The 15,659-nt window shown below is 39.0% G+C and overlaps 2 protein-coding genes across 15 annotated transcripts in view; both read left to right on the forward strand.

Annotated features, from left to right (window-relative positions):
- The window catches only part of kif1b (kinesin family member 1B), a 63,948-nt gene extending 60,547 nt beyond the window's left edge, over positions 1 to 3,401 (forward strand). For all 14 annotated transcript variants that reach the window (XM_078170102.1, XM_078170108.1, XM_033628790.2 and 11 more), the window contains one exon: positions 99 to 3,401. In XM_078170102.1, coding sequence (XP_078026228.1) covers positions 99 to 141 — 43 coding nt within the window. In that variant the 3' untranslated portion in view covers positions 142 to 3,401. The remainder of the gene's footprint in view (positions 1 to 98) is intronic.
- A 3,383-nt stretch (positions 3,402 to 6,784) lies between these two features.
- pgd (phosphogluconate dehydrogenase) lies at positions 6,785 to 14,549 on the forward strand. Its single transcript, XM_033628804.2, has 13 exons — positions 6,785 to 6,924; positions 7,328 to 7,403; positions 7,508 to 7,687; positions 7,785 to 7,850; positions 7,939 to 8,057; positions 8,214 to 8,283; positions 8,377 to 8,511; positions 8,604 to 8,793; positions 10,755 to 10,885; positions 11,143 to 11,276; positions 11,861 to 11,960; positions 12,917 to 13,039; positions 14,062 to 14,549. The coding sequence occupies exons 1-13, from the start codon at positions 6,917 to 6,919 to the stop codon at positions 14,179 to 14,181; spliced, it is 1,452 nt and encodes a 483-aa protein (XP_033484695.1). The 5' UTR covers positions 6,785 to 6,916; the 3' UTR covers positions 14,182 to 14,549.
- The last annotated feature ends 1,110 nt before the right edge of the window (positions 14,550 to 15,659 follow it).

Genomic DNA, 15,659 nt, shown 5'->3' on the forward strand with positions numbered 1-15,659 from the left:
CACACACAATTCTCTAACACAACCCTGAGCAGGAAGAAACTCTACATTCCTCAGAAACCACATTCTTGTCTTCACAACATAAAATCCTGTTCCCACAGATCCAAGCTGGCGAGGAGGCGCAGTGGCCTAATGAAGAACTGAGCGGGTGGACCGGCACACGGGAAACCACGGCTTCCACTGTTTCTCGGAAGCCTTTTGAACATACCAAGTGTTAACACTTATTAATCATTGTGATTCTTGACAGTTTTCTCTTGTAAGTAGACTTGTGGCTTAAGTCTCCTTTCATGCGACTAAAAGTTTCAGTTCCAGAAAAATTTGCCTCCCGCTCTCCCTCCAACAACCCTCTGCCAACTTAGCTTTCTTCCTCTCTATCTCTCCTCCCTTCCTCCTCCTCCTCCTCCTCTTCCTCCTCCTCAGCTTTTTGTGTTTTTGTTTTTATGACAATGTTTGGGTCTAATTTTGTTCCGCTTTGTTGTCATTCCCTAACTCCCTAACTAGTAGCATGTTGTAATAGTCTACTTGTGTGTGCACGATTCTTCAGAAAACTGTTCTTTCTGGCCACTGATTTTCAGTTTTGCCAATCATCTGTAAAGAAATTGTCTCTATCAGTGTTATTTGTCTCCCGAGAAGAGTTTATTTTTATGTTTAGTTTTTTTTTAATATGCCCGCATGATAACTGCAGCAGTCCTCAGGAGAAGACCAGGTTTGCTTAATCAAAAAAATAATTATTAAAAGTCTGATACAGTTGAAACCATGAAGGAAAAATTATACATCCAAGCGATGTATTAGTTTACGTTCTGCTACAGAAAGCAAGGCTACTTCAAGATTTATTGCTGCTAATGAATTCATAGGTTTTTCTTCTCCTTGTGAGATTCTCATCAGGCCGCCGCCGCCGCCGCCGCCTCTTGCTCCCTCCTGCCATATGCTAAATGGCGTTTAGAAACAAAATGTTATGTCTGAAAAACGTGTCCCGGCTCAGTGAGCTCTGAGGGCAGCGCTGGATTTCCACCGTCATCCTTGTGATATTTAGACCCCACTCCTCGGCATATTCACCAATGCCAACCCCCAATAGTGCCGTCAGCCATGCATTTGTGTCAACATCAAAAATACATGCAAACATGTATGAAGATTATTTCATATCTTAGCAGTGAAAAGCAGAAGTAGATATTTGTCCCTGTCATTTTTGCTATTACATCTCAAGAGAAAAAAAACAGGGTTTCGAGGAGAGGAGGAGGAGGAGGAGGAGGAAGACGGACAGTCCTCCAAGGAGAGAGTATGATTTGTACATACAGTCTGTTCTGGGATCAGTGTGGTAGTTAGCTCTCATTTAAGACATTCCTCTCAGCTCCTCTCGCAGTTCTTCTTACACATTGAGCCTCAGACTTTAAGAGAGTCTCAACATTTAGTTAGCTGAAGACAAAACAAAAACCTGGTGAAATGGGAGGAAGAAGTAAGAAAAGAGAATGAAGTTGCAATGCTCCAGCCTTGACACCAGTAGATAATTGAAGCAGCTGCTAGCACATTGCCTGCAGGACAGTTACTGAATAGTCCACCCTGTGACTCCCCTCGCTGTCATGACGGTGTCAGGTAAAACCTCTCAAGTGAAGTACTCACTGTTCAGCAGCACCACGTGTTCATTTTCTACTTGTGTTCTTTGAATTGAAACTCCTCTAACTCTCATTAGGTTGACATTTCCTTTTTTTAATTTAATGATTAACATTTTTTCTATCATGCTTTTAACCATTCCACGGTGAAGTTTTATATGAAATGTTACAGAGGGCATTTATTTCTTAAGTTGTAACCAGCTCTACTGGTGTTTAACCTTATTTTGCACATTAACACATATCTATAGCAAGACGAGGGCAGGTCACACACGATGAGTCCAAGATTATTTCTGAGTATCAGGATAAGAGCACATATCGAGGCTACACTGGATAGCTGTTTACGAGAGAGAAGGAAAGTGATGTTAAAGGGACGACATATGCTCAAAAGGTTTTATTTCTGATATTGTTTATGAAAATATTTGCTCTGGACATCACAGCTGCTACATTTGGCTCCTGATGAGTTATGCCTCTGTTTCTTCACGTGGTAGAAAAGTGTGATGAGCACAGACGGGCATTAAAAACTGGCCAGCCAACCAGTTGTACGCCTGCTGTGTCATGACTGAGACATTAAGGTTGAAGGTGTTGAAACAGAGGCAGCCATCGCCTGTTACAAGTTGGTGACGTATCTTCATTGTTTGCTGATGTAAAGACAGAAAACATTTGCCTCGGAAGTCAGACGTCTCTCTGCCCTCGGGTCGGCCAACCTGCTGGTCAGGGAAACAAAAACCTGTTTCTGAGAAATGTTTTGTCTTAAAGAGAAAAAGCATCTATGCACTGACCAAGGCTCCAAGTGCATCGTACCTCACGTTAACCCCAGCGTACTGTAAGAGATATCAGAGATACGAAGACCTGTCAGAGCAAACATTTTCACTTCACTGACTAATTTGCAGAGGTCTATTATTTTGGATTGTGTATTTATTGTTTGCAATGTATATATTAGTTTGCAGCTCTTTGCACATATTAATAAAAGGTTCAACTAACTGATCAAATAAAGTCTGTGCGGTTTAGTTGTTCTACTCAGAGTGAACCAAATGATGGTGTGGCAGCCTCTCCCAGTCCGAACTGGGGGAGCGTTGAATGTACTACGAAGGTGTGTGTTTTTCCATCGTTTAGAAAGAGAACTAAAATGTAACCCGCTGCATCTTTTTCAGGGGAGGTGAGTTACATTAGTGCTTCCTCTTTAGTAGAAAGTGGTTTGAGTGACAGTCTGCTTTTTGATTTGAAGAATATTTACTCACGACTCATGCTAGCCAGCCACTTGAGTTATAACAAAACAAGGGTGGTTTTTAACTCATTTTGTTTTTTCTCTAATATCAGGGAATATAATACAAAGTAGCTAGTGACATCTAAAATGACAGTATACTATTGTTGTGCTGGTGTCTTTCTTCACCTCAACACTTTTTCTTTTTTCCGTTGATGCCTTTCGAAACAAAACTAGCCATGATATTTTCCATCTTCCCCTCTGACAATTAATATCAGTTAACTGCGTTTCCTTTGGATCTGTTCACCGAAAGAAACAAAACAAACAAACAAACAAACCCACAACATCAACACTGTACATTATTTGTCAGACTGGTTTCATTTTCATACTTATTTTGTAAATATCTGTGTTGTATGGAGCTTGAATTAAAATGTAAATATGTTTACTGTATTTGTAATAATTATAATCCATTCGCTGTATAGCATAGATGTGTCATGCAGATATCCTAATTCTGTGTATGGTAATCTTGCACCATTGAACTGTTTAGTGAATGAGGCAACAATAAAAAGTACAAACTGTGCATTAGCAGAACAACACCTGCCTGCCTGTCTTGTGTTTTTTGGTCTGTTTGACTGCTGTTCCCAGGTGTCATTGTGTATATGTGACAACTTCCTGATACCTGCAGGCTACAGAAGCATCTCTGCCAAGATTAGATCAGATTAGATTAGATGTGTTGAAAATGAGGAGAATAAACTACTGATGGAATTTCAAACTTAGTAGGAAGTGAAAGTTTTGGCTCATAGTTTTGACTTTTTAGAATAAAGTTTACGAGTAATTGTCTGTATCAAGTCAAACTCGATTTATCTCTCAAATTTAGTGTACAAAGTTTAAAAAAGTAACTTATGCTTTTGTCTTCCTAAAACATAACATTAGACTTCATTCATTCATTCATCTTCTAACCGCTTCATCCTCTTGAGGGTCACAGGGTGCTGGAGCCTATCCCAGCTGACATCGGGCGAGAGGCAGGGTACACCCTGGACAGGTCGCCAGACTATCGCAGGGCTGACACATAGAGACAAACAACCATTCACACTCACATTCAAACCTACGGACAATTTAGAGTTACCAATTAACCTAGTCCCCAATCTGCATGTCTTTGGACTGTGGGAGGAAGCCGGAGTGCCCGGAGAGAACCCACGCTGACACGGGGAGAACATGCAAACTCCGCACAGAAGGGCTCCCACGCCCGGGATCGAACCGGCAACCCTCTTGCTGTGAGGCGAGAGTGCTAACCACCACACTACCGTGCCGCCCCAACGTTAGACTTAGTATCTCATAATGTTGTTCTACAATGCATATATTCATAGAGAACTTTTACTCTTGATTATTTCCTCCAACACCACTTTCTCCTCTTCCTCCTCCTCACTGCCTCTCATGCATATAAAGACGTTCTGATGTTAAACTGGTTTAGTGCAGTAAATTTGCTGTGATCTGCCACAGATTTCCAGTCATTAGAGGAAGACATGAGGCATGGTTTATTAGCTGTGTGAAATCCCATTCCACATAGAAAGAAGACTAGGATTATCTGAGTTAAAGATCTCTGCTGGGGAAAAGAAATGACTTGGCGTTTTCTTTTTTTTACATTTTATGAAACATAAATCCTTCTAATCCAGCATTGATTACGATAATTTACTTCTGAATTACACGGTGTATCTTCTAATTCATATTTGTTTATATTTCATGTAAATTTGATAGGCCATTAAAAAAAACGCACATAAAAACTCATAGAAAGTATGTTGCAAAAATGTCTTAAAAGAAGTAATAGTATCATTCAAATTTCCACATCATAGTTAATCAAAAATATCATAAAACAGGTAATGAAAAAGACATAGTTTGGTTATCATATCATTGTATTGAATGCCATAAATAATTTCATATTAGTTTGTCATAACAAAAAAACATAGCGAAGTATGCCATGAATGATTTCATAATGTAGTATGTTTATGTCATAAAAAGGCATAATATACTAACTAATAAGGAACTGTAATAAATAAAATGTCATAACAAAAAGTCATATTGTAGTATGCAATATGTGAATTTATAATACAGTAAGCCTATGAAATTTTAAAGTCATATAAAAGTTAATAACAATTATAGTATATACTATAATAATGTTGTTAAACATGTCATAGTATAGCATGTCACCAAAAATATCATAAAAATGTCATAGTATAGTATGTCACCTCAAAAAAATCATAAAAATGTCATAGTATAGTATGTCACCTCAAAAAAATCATAAAAATGTCATAGTATAGCATGTCACCTCAAAATTCATAAAAATGTCATAGTATAGTATGTCACCTCAAAAAAATCATAAAAATGTCATAGTATAGCATATCACCAAAAAAAATCATAAAAATGTCATAGTATAGCATGTCACCAAAAAAATCATAAAAATGTCATAGTATAGCATGTCATCAAAAAATTCATGAAAATGTCATAGTATAGCATGTCATCAAAAAATTCATAAAAATGTCATAGTATGGTATGTCACCTCAAAAAAATCATAAAAATGTCATAGTATAGTATGTTACCTCAAAAATCATAAAAGTGTCATAGTATAGTATGTCACCTCAAAAAAATCATAAAAATGTCATAGTATAGTATGTCACCTCAAAATTCATAAAAATGCCATAGTATAGCATGTCACCTCAAAAAAATCATAAAAATGTCATAGTATAGTATGTCACCTCAAAAAAATCATAAAAATGTCATAGTATAGCATGTCACCAAAAAAATCATAAAAATGTCATAGTATAGCATGTCACCTCAAAAAAATCATAAAAATGTCATAGCATAGTATGTCACCTCAAAAAAATCATAAAAATGTCATAGTATAGTATGTCACCTCAAAATTCATAAAAATGTCATAGTATAGTATGTCACCTCAAAAAAATCATAAAAATGTCATAGTATAGTATGTCACCTCAAAAAAATCATAAAAATGTCATAGCATAGTATGTCACCAAAAAAATTCATAAAAATGTCATAGTATAGCATGTCACCAAAAAAATCATAAAAATGTCATAGTATAGTATGTCACCTCAAAAAATTCATAAAAATGTCATAGTATAGTATGTCACCTCAAAATTCATAAATATGTCATAGTATAGTATGTCACCTCAAAAAAATCATAAAAATGTCATAGTATAGTATGTCACCTCAAAAAAATCATAAAAATGTCATAGTATAGTATGTCACCTCAAAATTCATAAAAATGTCATAGTATAGTATGTCACCTCAAAAAAATCATAAAAATGTCATAGTATAGTATGTCACCAAAAAAATCATAAAAATGTCATAGTATAGCATGTCACCAAAAAAATCATAAAAATGTCATAGTATAGTATGTCACCAAAAAAAATCATAAAAATGTCATAGTATAGCATGTCACCAAAAAAATCATAAAAATGTCATAGTATAGCATGTCACCTCAAAAAAATCATAAAAATGTCATAGTATAGTATGTCACCTCAAAAAAATCATAAAAATGTCATAGTATAGTATGTCATCAAAAAAATCATAAAAATGTCATAGTAGGAAGGAAAAGTAAAAACAGAGAATTTACATTAATTTTTTTGGACAATGCATGGTATTATATATGTTTCTTATGGTTGCTTTATGTGAAATTATCCTCCAACCATCATCTCAAACTGTACTTAAGTACAATACTTCAGTAAATGTTCTTTCCCCCACTGTTTATTAATTTATTGAGTATATAAGACGCGTCTGTGTCCTGAAATAATCGCTCCCTTTCAGCATTTAGGGGTGTGCACATACGTAATATAAATGACGGCCACTGGAGCCAATAGGAGAACAGATATCTCTGCTCAGGATTCTGAACCAATAAGAATCCCCAAATAACGTCACTTCAGTTTAGTAGCCGTCATCTGATCGGCTGTTACTTTACATGGGCGTACGTGCGCGTCTCCTTACCGTCGTCACGTTGAGAGGAGAAGGAGGAAGTAAATCCGAGTGAGCTGGACTGGTGTGTGAGCCCGACTGTCATTTGAACACTGTTACTTCACGGCTACTTTACGCGCTGAACAACATGGCTGAGTAAGTTCTTACAGTAGTTTTTACTTATTTAGATAGTCGGTAAAGTGTAAAGATGGCGGCTGATACGGGTGGTTAAATAATTGTCGACTTTAGAGTCGCGTAACTTGGTGTTGGTAATGTTCTTCATCAGTTAGTGCACTCGGAGCTGTTAGCTTGTTAGCTAACCTGCTTGGTGTTAAGTAGAAACATAAGTAACATGACGTTTAGTGTCGAAATCAAACTGCTTTCTTTAGTAAAAAGAGGTTAAACATAGGGGTGCAAGATACTTTATAAAAAGAGGGATCATTTACATAAAGTCAGAAATGTTTTTGAACATCATGGTGGACAGTTTATTCATTCAAAGCTGATGCTCAGTGTGACACCAGACACCCAGTAAATGTGATTATTTGTCTTCTTCTCACAGAGCAGACATTGCACTGATTGGTTTGGCTGTCATGGGCCAAAACCTCATCATGAACATGAATGACCATGGCTTCGTGGTAAGATGATAACCTCTGTTTAACTCCCAAAACGTCTGGCAGCAACACCTGTTTGAATTGCCCCTATTTTATTTCACTTAATATTCACCAAACCTCCCCGACAGGTCTGTGCCTACAACCGGACTGTGTCCAAGGTGCACGACTTCCTGAAGAACGAGGCGAAGGGCTCCAAGGTGATTGGAGCAGAGTCCCTGGAGGACATGGTGTCCAAGCTGAAGAAGCCCAGGAGGATCATCCTGCTGGTCAAGGCTGGACAGGCTGTGGACGACTTCATTGACAAACTGGTTGGTAATTTGTGCTGAACTGTGTTACAGTCATTTGAGGAAAATTGAGTCCTGCAGATACATCACTTTGCTCTGTGCTGCACTTGTTGTCCTTCAGGTTCCTCTTCTTGAAGCCGGAGATATCATCATTGATGGTGGCAACTCTGAATACAGAGACACAACAGTAAGTCTTAGACAATCACTGTTAAGCAGTACATTTTTATTTCTGTTTGAGGATATTCTCATAGTATGTGTGTGTTTCTGTCGTACAGCGGCGGTGCAAGAGTCTGAAAGAGAAGGGCCTGCTGTTTGTTGGCAGTGGAGTCAGCGGTGGAGAGGAAGGGGCACGTTATGGACCCTCACTCATGCCAGGAGGGCATGAAGAGGCCTGGTGAGTCTCCTCACACTGTCAGCTGCATGTAAGGTGTTGTATGTGGGCACAGACATGCTAAAATAAACATAATCATTACTGATAGTTATGTGAATATCTGATTCATTCATCCATTTCAGTAAGTTAATGAGCTGAAACACTTGCTTTACTTTGAAGGCCACACATAAAAAACATTTTCCAGAGCATCGCTGCCAAGGTCGGAACAGGAGAGCCGTGTTGCGACTGGGTGAGTTATGTTTAGTTTGTGTGTGTTCACTATACTCATTGGTTGAATCATGTCAAGTCGTCTCACAATAATCTGGCGGGCTTGCTTGTGCAGGTCGGAGATGAGGGTGCAGGGCATTTTGTGAAAATGGTCCATAATGGCATAGAGTATGGTGACATGCAGCTGATCTGTGAGGCCTATCACCTGATGAAGGATGTTCTGGGTATGGACCACGATGAGATGGCACAGGTGAGCTATATGATGTTGTAATTCTCCTGTTGTGCCAGTTATCAAATAAAAAAACAACAATGTGGCTGACTCACTGTGGTTTAATTAAACAGGCTTTCGACAGCTGGAACAAGACAGAGTTGGACTCCTTCCTGATTGAGATCACGGCTAACATCCTTAAATACAGGGACTCTGACGGTACACATCTGCTGCCCAAGATCCGCGACAGTGCTGGACAGAAAGGCACAGGGAAGTGGACGGCCATTTCAGCCCTGGAGTACGGCACACCTGTGACTCTGATCGGTAAGAGGAAGAAAGGAGGTTGTAGACGAGGAAGTATCTGGTTTCCTTGTCTCCTCTTCCAGTGCTGGCTGCTTTCAGTAAACTGCATTTGTCATGATGACATGACAAAAGGCATTACGTCACACATGTTCAGATTTCACGCTGCTTAAACAAATTAAAGGGCGGTTAGGCCTGATAATCAGAGCTGTTATGGCTAATGTTTAGCTCTGCCAGTTAGCTTTCAGACAGCGTGGCCAGTGAGCTTCTTCTAGAGAACGTGATTGATATGTGGCTGCCACTAAGAAGATTGAGGGCTTTTCTAGTGGCCTGCTCATCTCAAGTGACATAAGGGGGATTTGTAATACTCCTCCGCAGCTTTGGTGTTTGCTCTGACTGTATGACCGTCTGTTTCTAAAGCAGCCATGGAGGTCAGGGCGCGAGATAAATAATCCAGAACAAAAGGTGTCACCTTATGAAATCATGCCCTATTAAACAGACACATTTTGTTCATAGTTAAGAGACCAGGTAAGTTAGATTTTAGACTTTTGATGGCACTCGGGATGAAATTTGAGACTAATTTTACAATAACTAAAGGACAAAAAACATGAACTGGCATCAGTTACTTAGGGTTAGGGACAATTTTACCCAAATGTTCATTATAACATAAAACATGACTTTTTTGTCTCTTGGCTGATAGGAAGGTAGAACAGAACTGGAAAATGCCAAAACTGCCATTTTTTTGTATCTCACTCTGCATATGCCTTGATTCCCATCATGCCCAGCTTGGAAAACTTTTTGCATGCATTGACTTGTACTTGTATCAGCCATGCTGTGAAACCTTGGTTAAATGGCCAGTTATGGTTGAATTTACACTTCCCGATGTCATCCAAGGTACAGTGACAACTGGATAGCAGACAGTGGATCCTCGATGCTGAGCATCCCAGCCAAAAACAAAACATAAGTGTTGCTGATACCACTATCCTGATCTGTTAATGTGAGAGGCATTTCGTAAATTATTTAAAGATAGGTGTCACCAGTTATTCTGCGATTTTACAATGCAATGTGAGGGAAAAAAACATTTCTAAAATTCTACTTCCTATGCCTTAGCAATTTTAAGACTTTTAAAATACATTTTAATACTAATTAAGGCCTTATTTTTAGATCAATGAATTCAGTGGCTTTTAAGACATTAAGGATCAGCAGTAACCCTGTCAGACACACATAATAAACTTGTCTGAAAAGTTCAACCATTCAGACGTTTTGTAGCAGAAACTTGCCCCTCACGAAACCCCTGCAACCACTGCTCAGATTAGATAAATAAAAAAAGATGTTTCCTCAGTCCTTCTCTGCACCGTAGATCCTCTTGTGATGCAGAGATAGAGGCATTACAAAAGGCGTCATTGTGTGAGAGCCGACCCATCTGTGTGGAGCAGCCTGACAGGCTGGTACTGTATGCGTGGATGGATTTCTGCCCCCAATAGGGAAAGCATTCCTCACCAGGATAGTTCACTCTGGACACGTTTTCTCTTATTGTCATATCTGTCTGTCTGTCTGTCTGCCCGTAGGTTGCATCACCTAGCTGTGCTGTTTTTTTTAGCAAGTCATGCCGACCCAACAGTTGTTTCCGCTTATCTCGATACAGTGGCATTACAGTGTAATAGGTATTTTTAATGTGGCAACTGGCAACCTCTTTTTTTCTGATGTGGTAGAGGTGAGCCCTGTTGTTTGAACAGTAGTGTTATTACTGCTGAGTCATGCTGATTGTTGGGCACTGTTATCATGTTAGCATAATGTTCCTGCAGCATGGCTGTGGCTAGAATAACCTATGCTATCGTCTGCTGTGAGAGGTTTCAGAAAATCTTGATAACCGTTTACCAAGCTCTGTTTTTCTGTGATGCTTCAGTAATGACGTGCAGAGAGCTAACCTTATTGTCCCTGTCTGTTCCTGTGTCTCCTCCACTCCCCCTCTGTCTGTGTTTCAGGGGAGGCTGTCTTTGCCAGATGCCTGTCCTCTCTAAAGGATGAAAGAGTGGAGGCCAGCCGCAGCCTTTCAGGGCCACAGGGAAACAGCTTCAGCGGTGACAAGACCGTCTTTCTGGAGGACATCAGAAAGGTAGAAGACAATATAAAATAAACTCCAGTTGGCAGTTAATTAGGAACACCTTGCTGAAACTACTGCAGCCCTGCAATGACTCCTGCTGTCATGAAGACTCCCAGTTTACATTATAAAATGACTACCAGGAACATTTTCAAGCACTGTCAAGCAGCAACTTTTATTTATGAATGTAAAATGTACTTTTTTTTTTACCAGTATTAATTTCAAATTGTGTCACTGTGTCAGAATTTATTGATTCATTCTTCTCTCTCCAGGCCCTCTACGCCTCCAAGATCATCTCCTACGCGCAGGGCTTCATGCTGCTGCGGCAAGCAGCCAAAGAATTTGGCTGGTCCCTCAACTATGGCGCGATCGCTCTGATGTGGAGAGGAGGCTGCATCATCCGAAGGTACATTTAACCTCGTGTTTGCCTCACTGCTGCCTTGTGCAACTTTGTGTCCACAGGCATCTTTCACCCTGATGGTGAAAACTGTGGTTAGACAGTGCAAGAGAGAAGTTCTTGAGAAAACAAGAAGAATAAAATGGAGAAGTTTTTTATTGATGTAATTCATTTAGTAGGATTCAAGAAAGTTTAACATTTCTAATTGTTGGAAAATTCTAAATAAAAAGGGAAAAGTCTCTCATAAGTCTTAATGTTGTGCAATAAAGGAAGTTGTTGACTTTTTTTTTACACTGCCCTATGAGTAATGCTGGAGTCAGAAATCTATATGGAAGAAGAAAAGACTCTTCCTGTAAAATCAGGCTGCGAGAAGAATGAGGAAATTGTGACACTGGTTTGCTTTGTGTAATCTAGCAAAGACGTTGTGTAAACCTAAATCAAATATAACACTCCTTATGACTCAACCTGGTTACAGTATTTTCTTTTAAATGCATTTTACAGTTACCTTATGAAATGTCTCTTTACTGTGAGCAAAGTCTTTTTCCCCCTCTCTTTCCACTGTTGGCTAACGCTGCCCTCTCCCCTCCCCCCAGTGTCTTCCTGGGCAAAATCAAAGAGGCGTTTGACAGAAACGCTGAGCTGCAGAACTTGCTGCTGGACAATTTCTTCAGTGATGCTGTGCAGGACTGTCAGGTATGAGGAAGGAGGAAGTGGCTAAAAGCCAAGCTGCAATACCCACATTGCGAAGACACACAAAACAAATTATTTCCTCTTTTAGAAAGACAACAGTGTATGGCACCACTTGCTGGTTTAATCAGCAGCTGTTCGAGATGTAAAAAAAAGTTGCAACCAGCTGCCAGACCATAAGCAGCAGGCACCTAAGGGACACAGTACAGAAAAAAAAAATGTAAATATAGCGAGGAAGAATACCAAATGAGAGTGTATCAGGGGTTGGTTTTTACTTTCACCTTTGCTGGTGAACATGTGCACAAACAGTGACTGACAAGCCTGCATTGTATAGCTTTAAGGAGAATCCAGTAAATGTATTAATCGTCTAAACTGTCTGCTGAGACTGTTTAAGAGTTCTTGGTTGAGGTTTTCTTTTAAGAGAGATGTAACCTACCTGAAACAGTCTGCTGATAGTCAGATCTGAGTCTTTTAGATCTGAAACATTCTCAGTTTTTGGATTCTTCGTTTCTTCTGAAATTCAAGGTAACGCAGGGTGAATGACTGATATCCAAATGGTCATTTGCAAGGTGAAATATTCCTTTTTAACAGAGGCTCTTGCCTTTTGCCAGGCCGCCATTGTAAATAAGAATTTGTTCTTAATGACTTGCCTGGTTAAATAAAGATTAAATAAATAAATAAAAACAAGCAGCAGTGCAAAAAGCAGCATTTTATTTTTCTCTGCATCACACTTTTATCTTCTCTTCAAAAAAGACCTCGCTCATAGCGAGCCTGCGGCAACAGACTGATTGGACTGAATATAATTTAGACCTGGCTCAAATCGGATCTCGATTACTTGGAACTGACTGGCCTCATGAAGACCTTTTGCTCTTGGCTTCACATGAACACTGCTGTATTATCACCAGATTGCATTACCTCCATGTAATCAAACTGTTGTTGACCTATTTAATCTCTCTGTTTAGGAGTCATGGCGCAGAGCAGTCAGCACTGGAGTCCAGCATGGCATCCCGATGCCCTGTTTCACCACAGCTTTGTCCTTCTATGATGGTTACAGACACGGTATGCTGCCGGCCAACCTCCTCCAGGTAAGACAACAGTTGATGCTGCAGAGCCGAGCCCACTGAGCATATGGTCAAGTGTGGAGGCATATCGGATTAAAAAGATCACGTGTAGCTGTTGTATGTGTTTGTCTTGGGATCTGGGGGCTTTAAAACCCTGACTGGTGTTTATAACCACTTTACTCATCTGTGTTTGGACTTCTTTTTTTTTTTTGAGTCTTTTGCACGAGCATATAAATATAAAGCTCAAACAGTTTGTCAATTTTAGTAGTTTACTGCACAAAAATGACAAATATTGCTGGTTTAGATGTGAGATTTGTTTGTTGAGATCATTGTAGAATTAATATCTGGCTAACACTTTATAATAACTGTCAATAATAAATGATACATTGATAGTTAATTAAACTAAATTCCAGGATGGGCAGACAATCATAATAAATGCTTACTAATAATTGCTAATATTAATTTATGTTACTTTAACAACTTATATACCTTTTTTTTTTTTTTTAAAGATATTTTTTGGGCATTTTTAAGCCTTTAATTGATAGGACAGACAAGTGTGAAAGGGGGAGAGAGAGAGGGAGTAACATGTAGCAAAGGGCCACAGGCTGGATTCGAACCCGGGCTGCTGCGGCAACAGCCTTGTACATGGGGCGCCTGCCCCACCACCAAGCCACCGACGCCCCAAACAACTTATATACTTTAACAACAAATTATTTACACAAACAGAATATATACAGTCAGGGTGAAATTGGGTTATTAGTTATTCATCTATCTATGTAATGTTTATTGATGTTTTACAAACACTTTCTTAAAGGTTTCAAATTATGTGGTAATCAGTAAGAAATACTTCATAGTGTATAAAATGTTTATAATTAGTGCAACAAACTGTTAAATTATAGCATTATCAATGATGGTTATTATAAAGTGTTAAATTTCTGTTGGTTGAATGAAACAAGCAGTTTGAAGGTCGACAGATTAAACAGTCGTTGAATAGGTCATTAATGTTTCTGTGCGGATGTTAAACTTGGTGTTTTGTGATGTTTCAGGCCCAGAGAGATTACTTTGGAGCCCACACATATGAGCTGCTGTCAAACCCGGGTCATTTCATCCACACCAACTGGACCGGCCACGGTGGAAACGTCTCCTCTTCGTCCTACAATGCTTAAAGATCATCTTCGCGGGACGAGGGAAAGTTATCTGTGAAAGAACAACAAATGTTACACATTCCATCTCTATAACCATGCCTGAATATCTAAGAGCCAACCGCCCCAACATCAACCTTAATTACACTTTTGTGTAAAAAAAACTATGTGTGTGTTGTAAACTCTGCACCCTGTGTGTTGCAATGTAGCAATTTTTATAACAGTCACAAGAGGGGGAGCAACAAGGTGTTGACTCCATCCGGATACCACAGCTATCAGGCTAATGTTCACCAGTCATGTTGGGCCCAAGGTTCACGGTGTTAACACTGGATTAAGCTGAACTGTTGCACTGTGCTGTATTAGGCTAAATAAAGATGTCAATCCCTTTATAATTAGCTTGTGTGGTCCTTACTCTCTGGGTGCTGTAAACAGGATTGAGATGTGTTTGTGTGTAACGCTAAATTAGGCAACAAGTGACATAAGGTGCCTGATATATAAACAGGATATTCAGTTTAAAAAGGCCTGTCTGGTGACAGACATGTTGAGCCACTGGGCTATTCAGGCTGTATCAGTACATGTCTGAAGTGGCTATATACAGGGAATATTGATATATCATACACCCTTTAAAGGGCAAACTTCCACTGCAGCCGCACAATCCTATAAATTGGTTATTTTAGTAACAGAAAAAATTAAAAATAATATACATACAGTATAATAATAATACAATGAATCTATATTTAGACCCAAATTTGGTGACAGACAATCATGGGATACTTGTGCCAGAGTTGTGTCATTCAAGATGACAGTGGCTTATCACAAAATTGTGAGAATGCTTAAAATTGTTTTACACAATTAGGAAAGCCTGTCTTTATAAACAGACCTCCTCTTTGGCCCAGGACAAAACTTAACACTAAATATAATTAAAACTCTTTTTTGTTATATCCATCTAACTGAACAGGGCTGTAAACAGTGGCCTTGGTGGGAATGGGTCACTATTAATGAAGTATATCCTGGACCTTTTCATGTGTTGTCCTTTCAGTAATCATCCAGCAGGTGGTGCTAAGATCCTGACACATGTTTATTTACACACACTGACAGTAAGTAAGTAAGAGTGTAACAGAAAACTGGCTCTAATGCAATGGCAAACTGTTCACAGTTATGGTTATGCAAAGCCAAGATAAAGTAATATAACATGAGGACACATTCATGAATGCAGAGTGCAATATGATATCTGCGCAATTAAAGGGAAACACCACCTAATTTAAGAATTCTTACATGTTATTTCCATGGCCTCGAAAAGTAAGTCAATTAGTGATGTATAGAAAATGAATGGGAGCCTGCTTTTGAGGACCAACAGAATGTTTGTTATCATTTTTAATATTCAAATGAGCTTTATTCTGTTGTAGCGTTCTCAGATCTGAAACAGAAAATGTACCCAGATACTCAGAACATTCCCCTGGGTGCTCTCAGTGTCATCTAGAACATTTTTCACCATTCATCGT

This window comes from Epinephelus lanceolatus, chromosome 8 (genome assembly GCF_041903045.1).
Source record: "Epinephelus lanceolatus isolate andai-2023 chromosome 8, ASM4190304v1, whole genome shotgun sequence".
In the NCBI taxonomy this organism is placed as follows: Eukaryota; Metazoa; Chordata; class Actinopteri; order Perciformes; family Serranidae; genus Epinephelus; species Epinephelus lanceolatus.

Coding starts and splice junctions, on each gene's coding strand:
- pgd (XM_033628804.2), top strand. Junction 8,284..8,376: donor GAGAGCCGTGTTGCGACTGG/GTGAGTTATGTT, acceptor TTGCTTGTGCAG/GTCGGAGATGAGGGTGCAGG. Junction 10,886..11,142: donor TTCTGGAGGACATCAGAAAG/GTAGAAGACAAT, acceptor TTCTCTCTCCAG/GCCCTCTACGCCTCCAAGAT.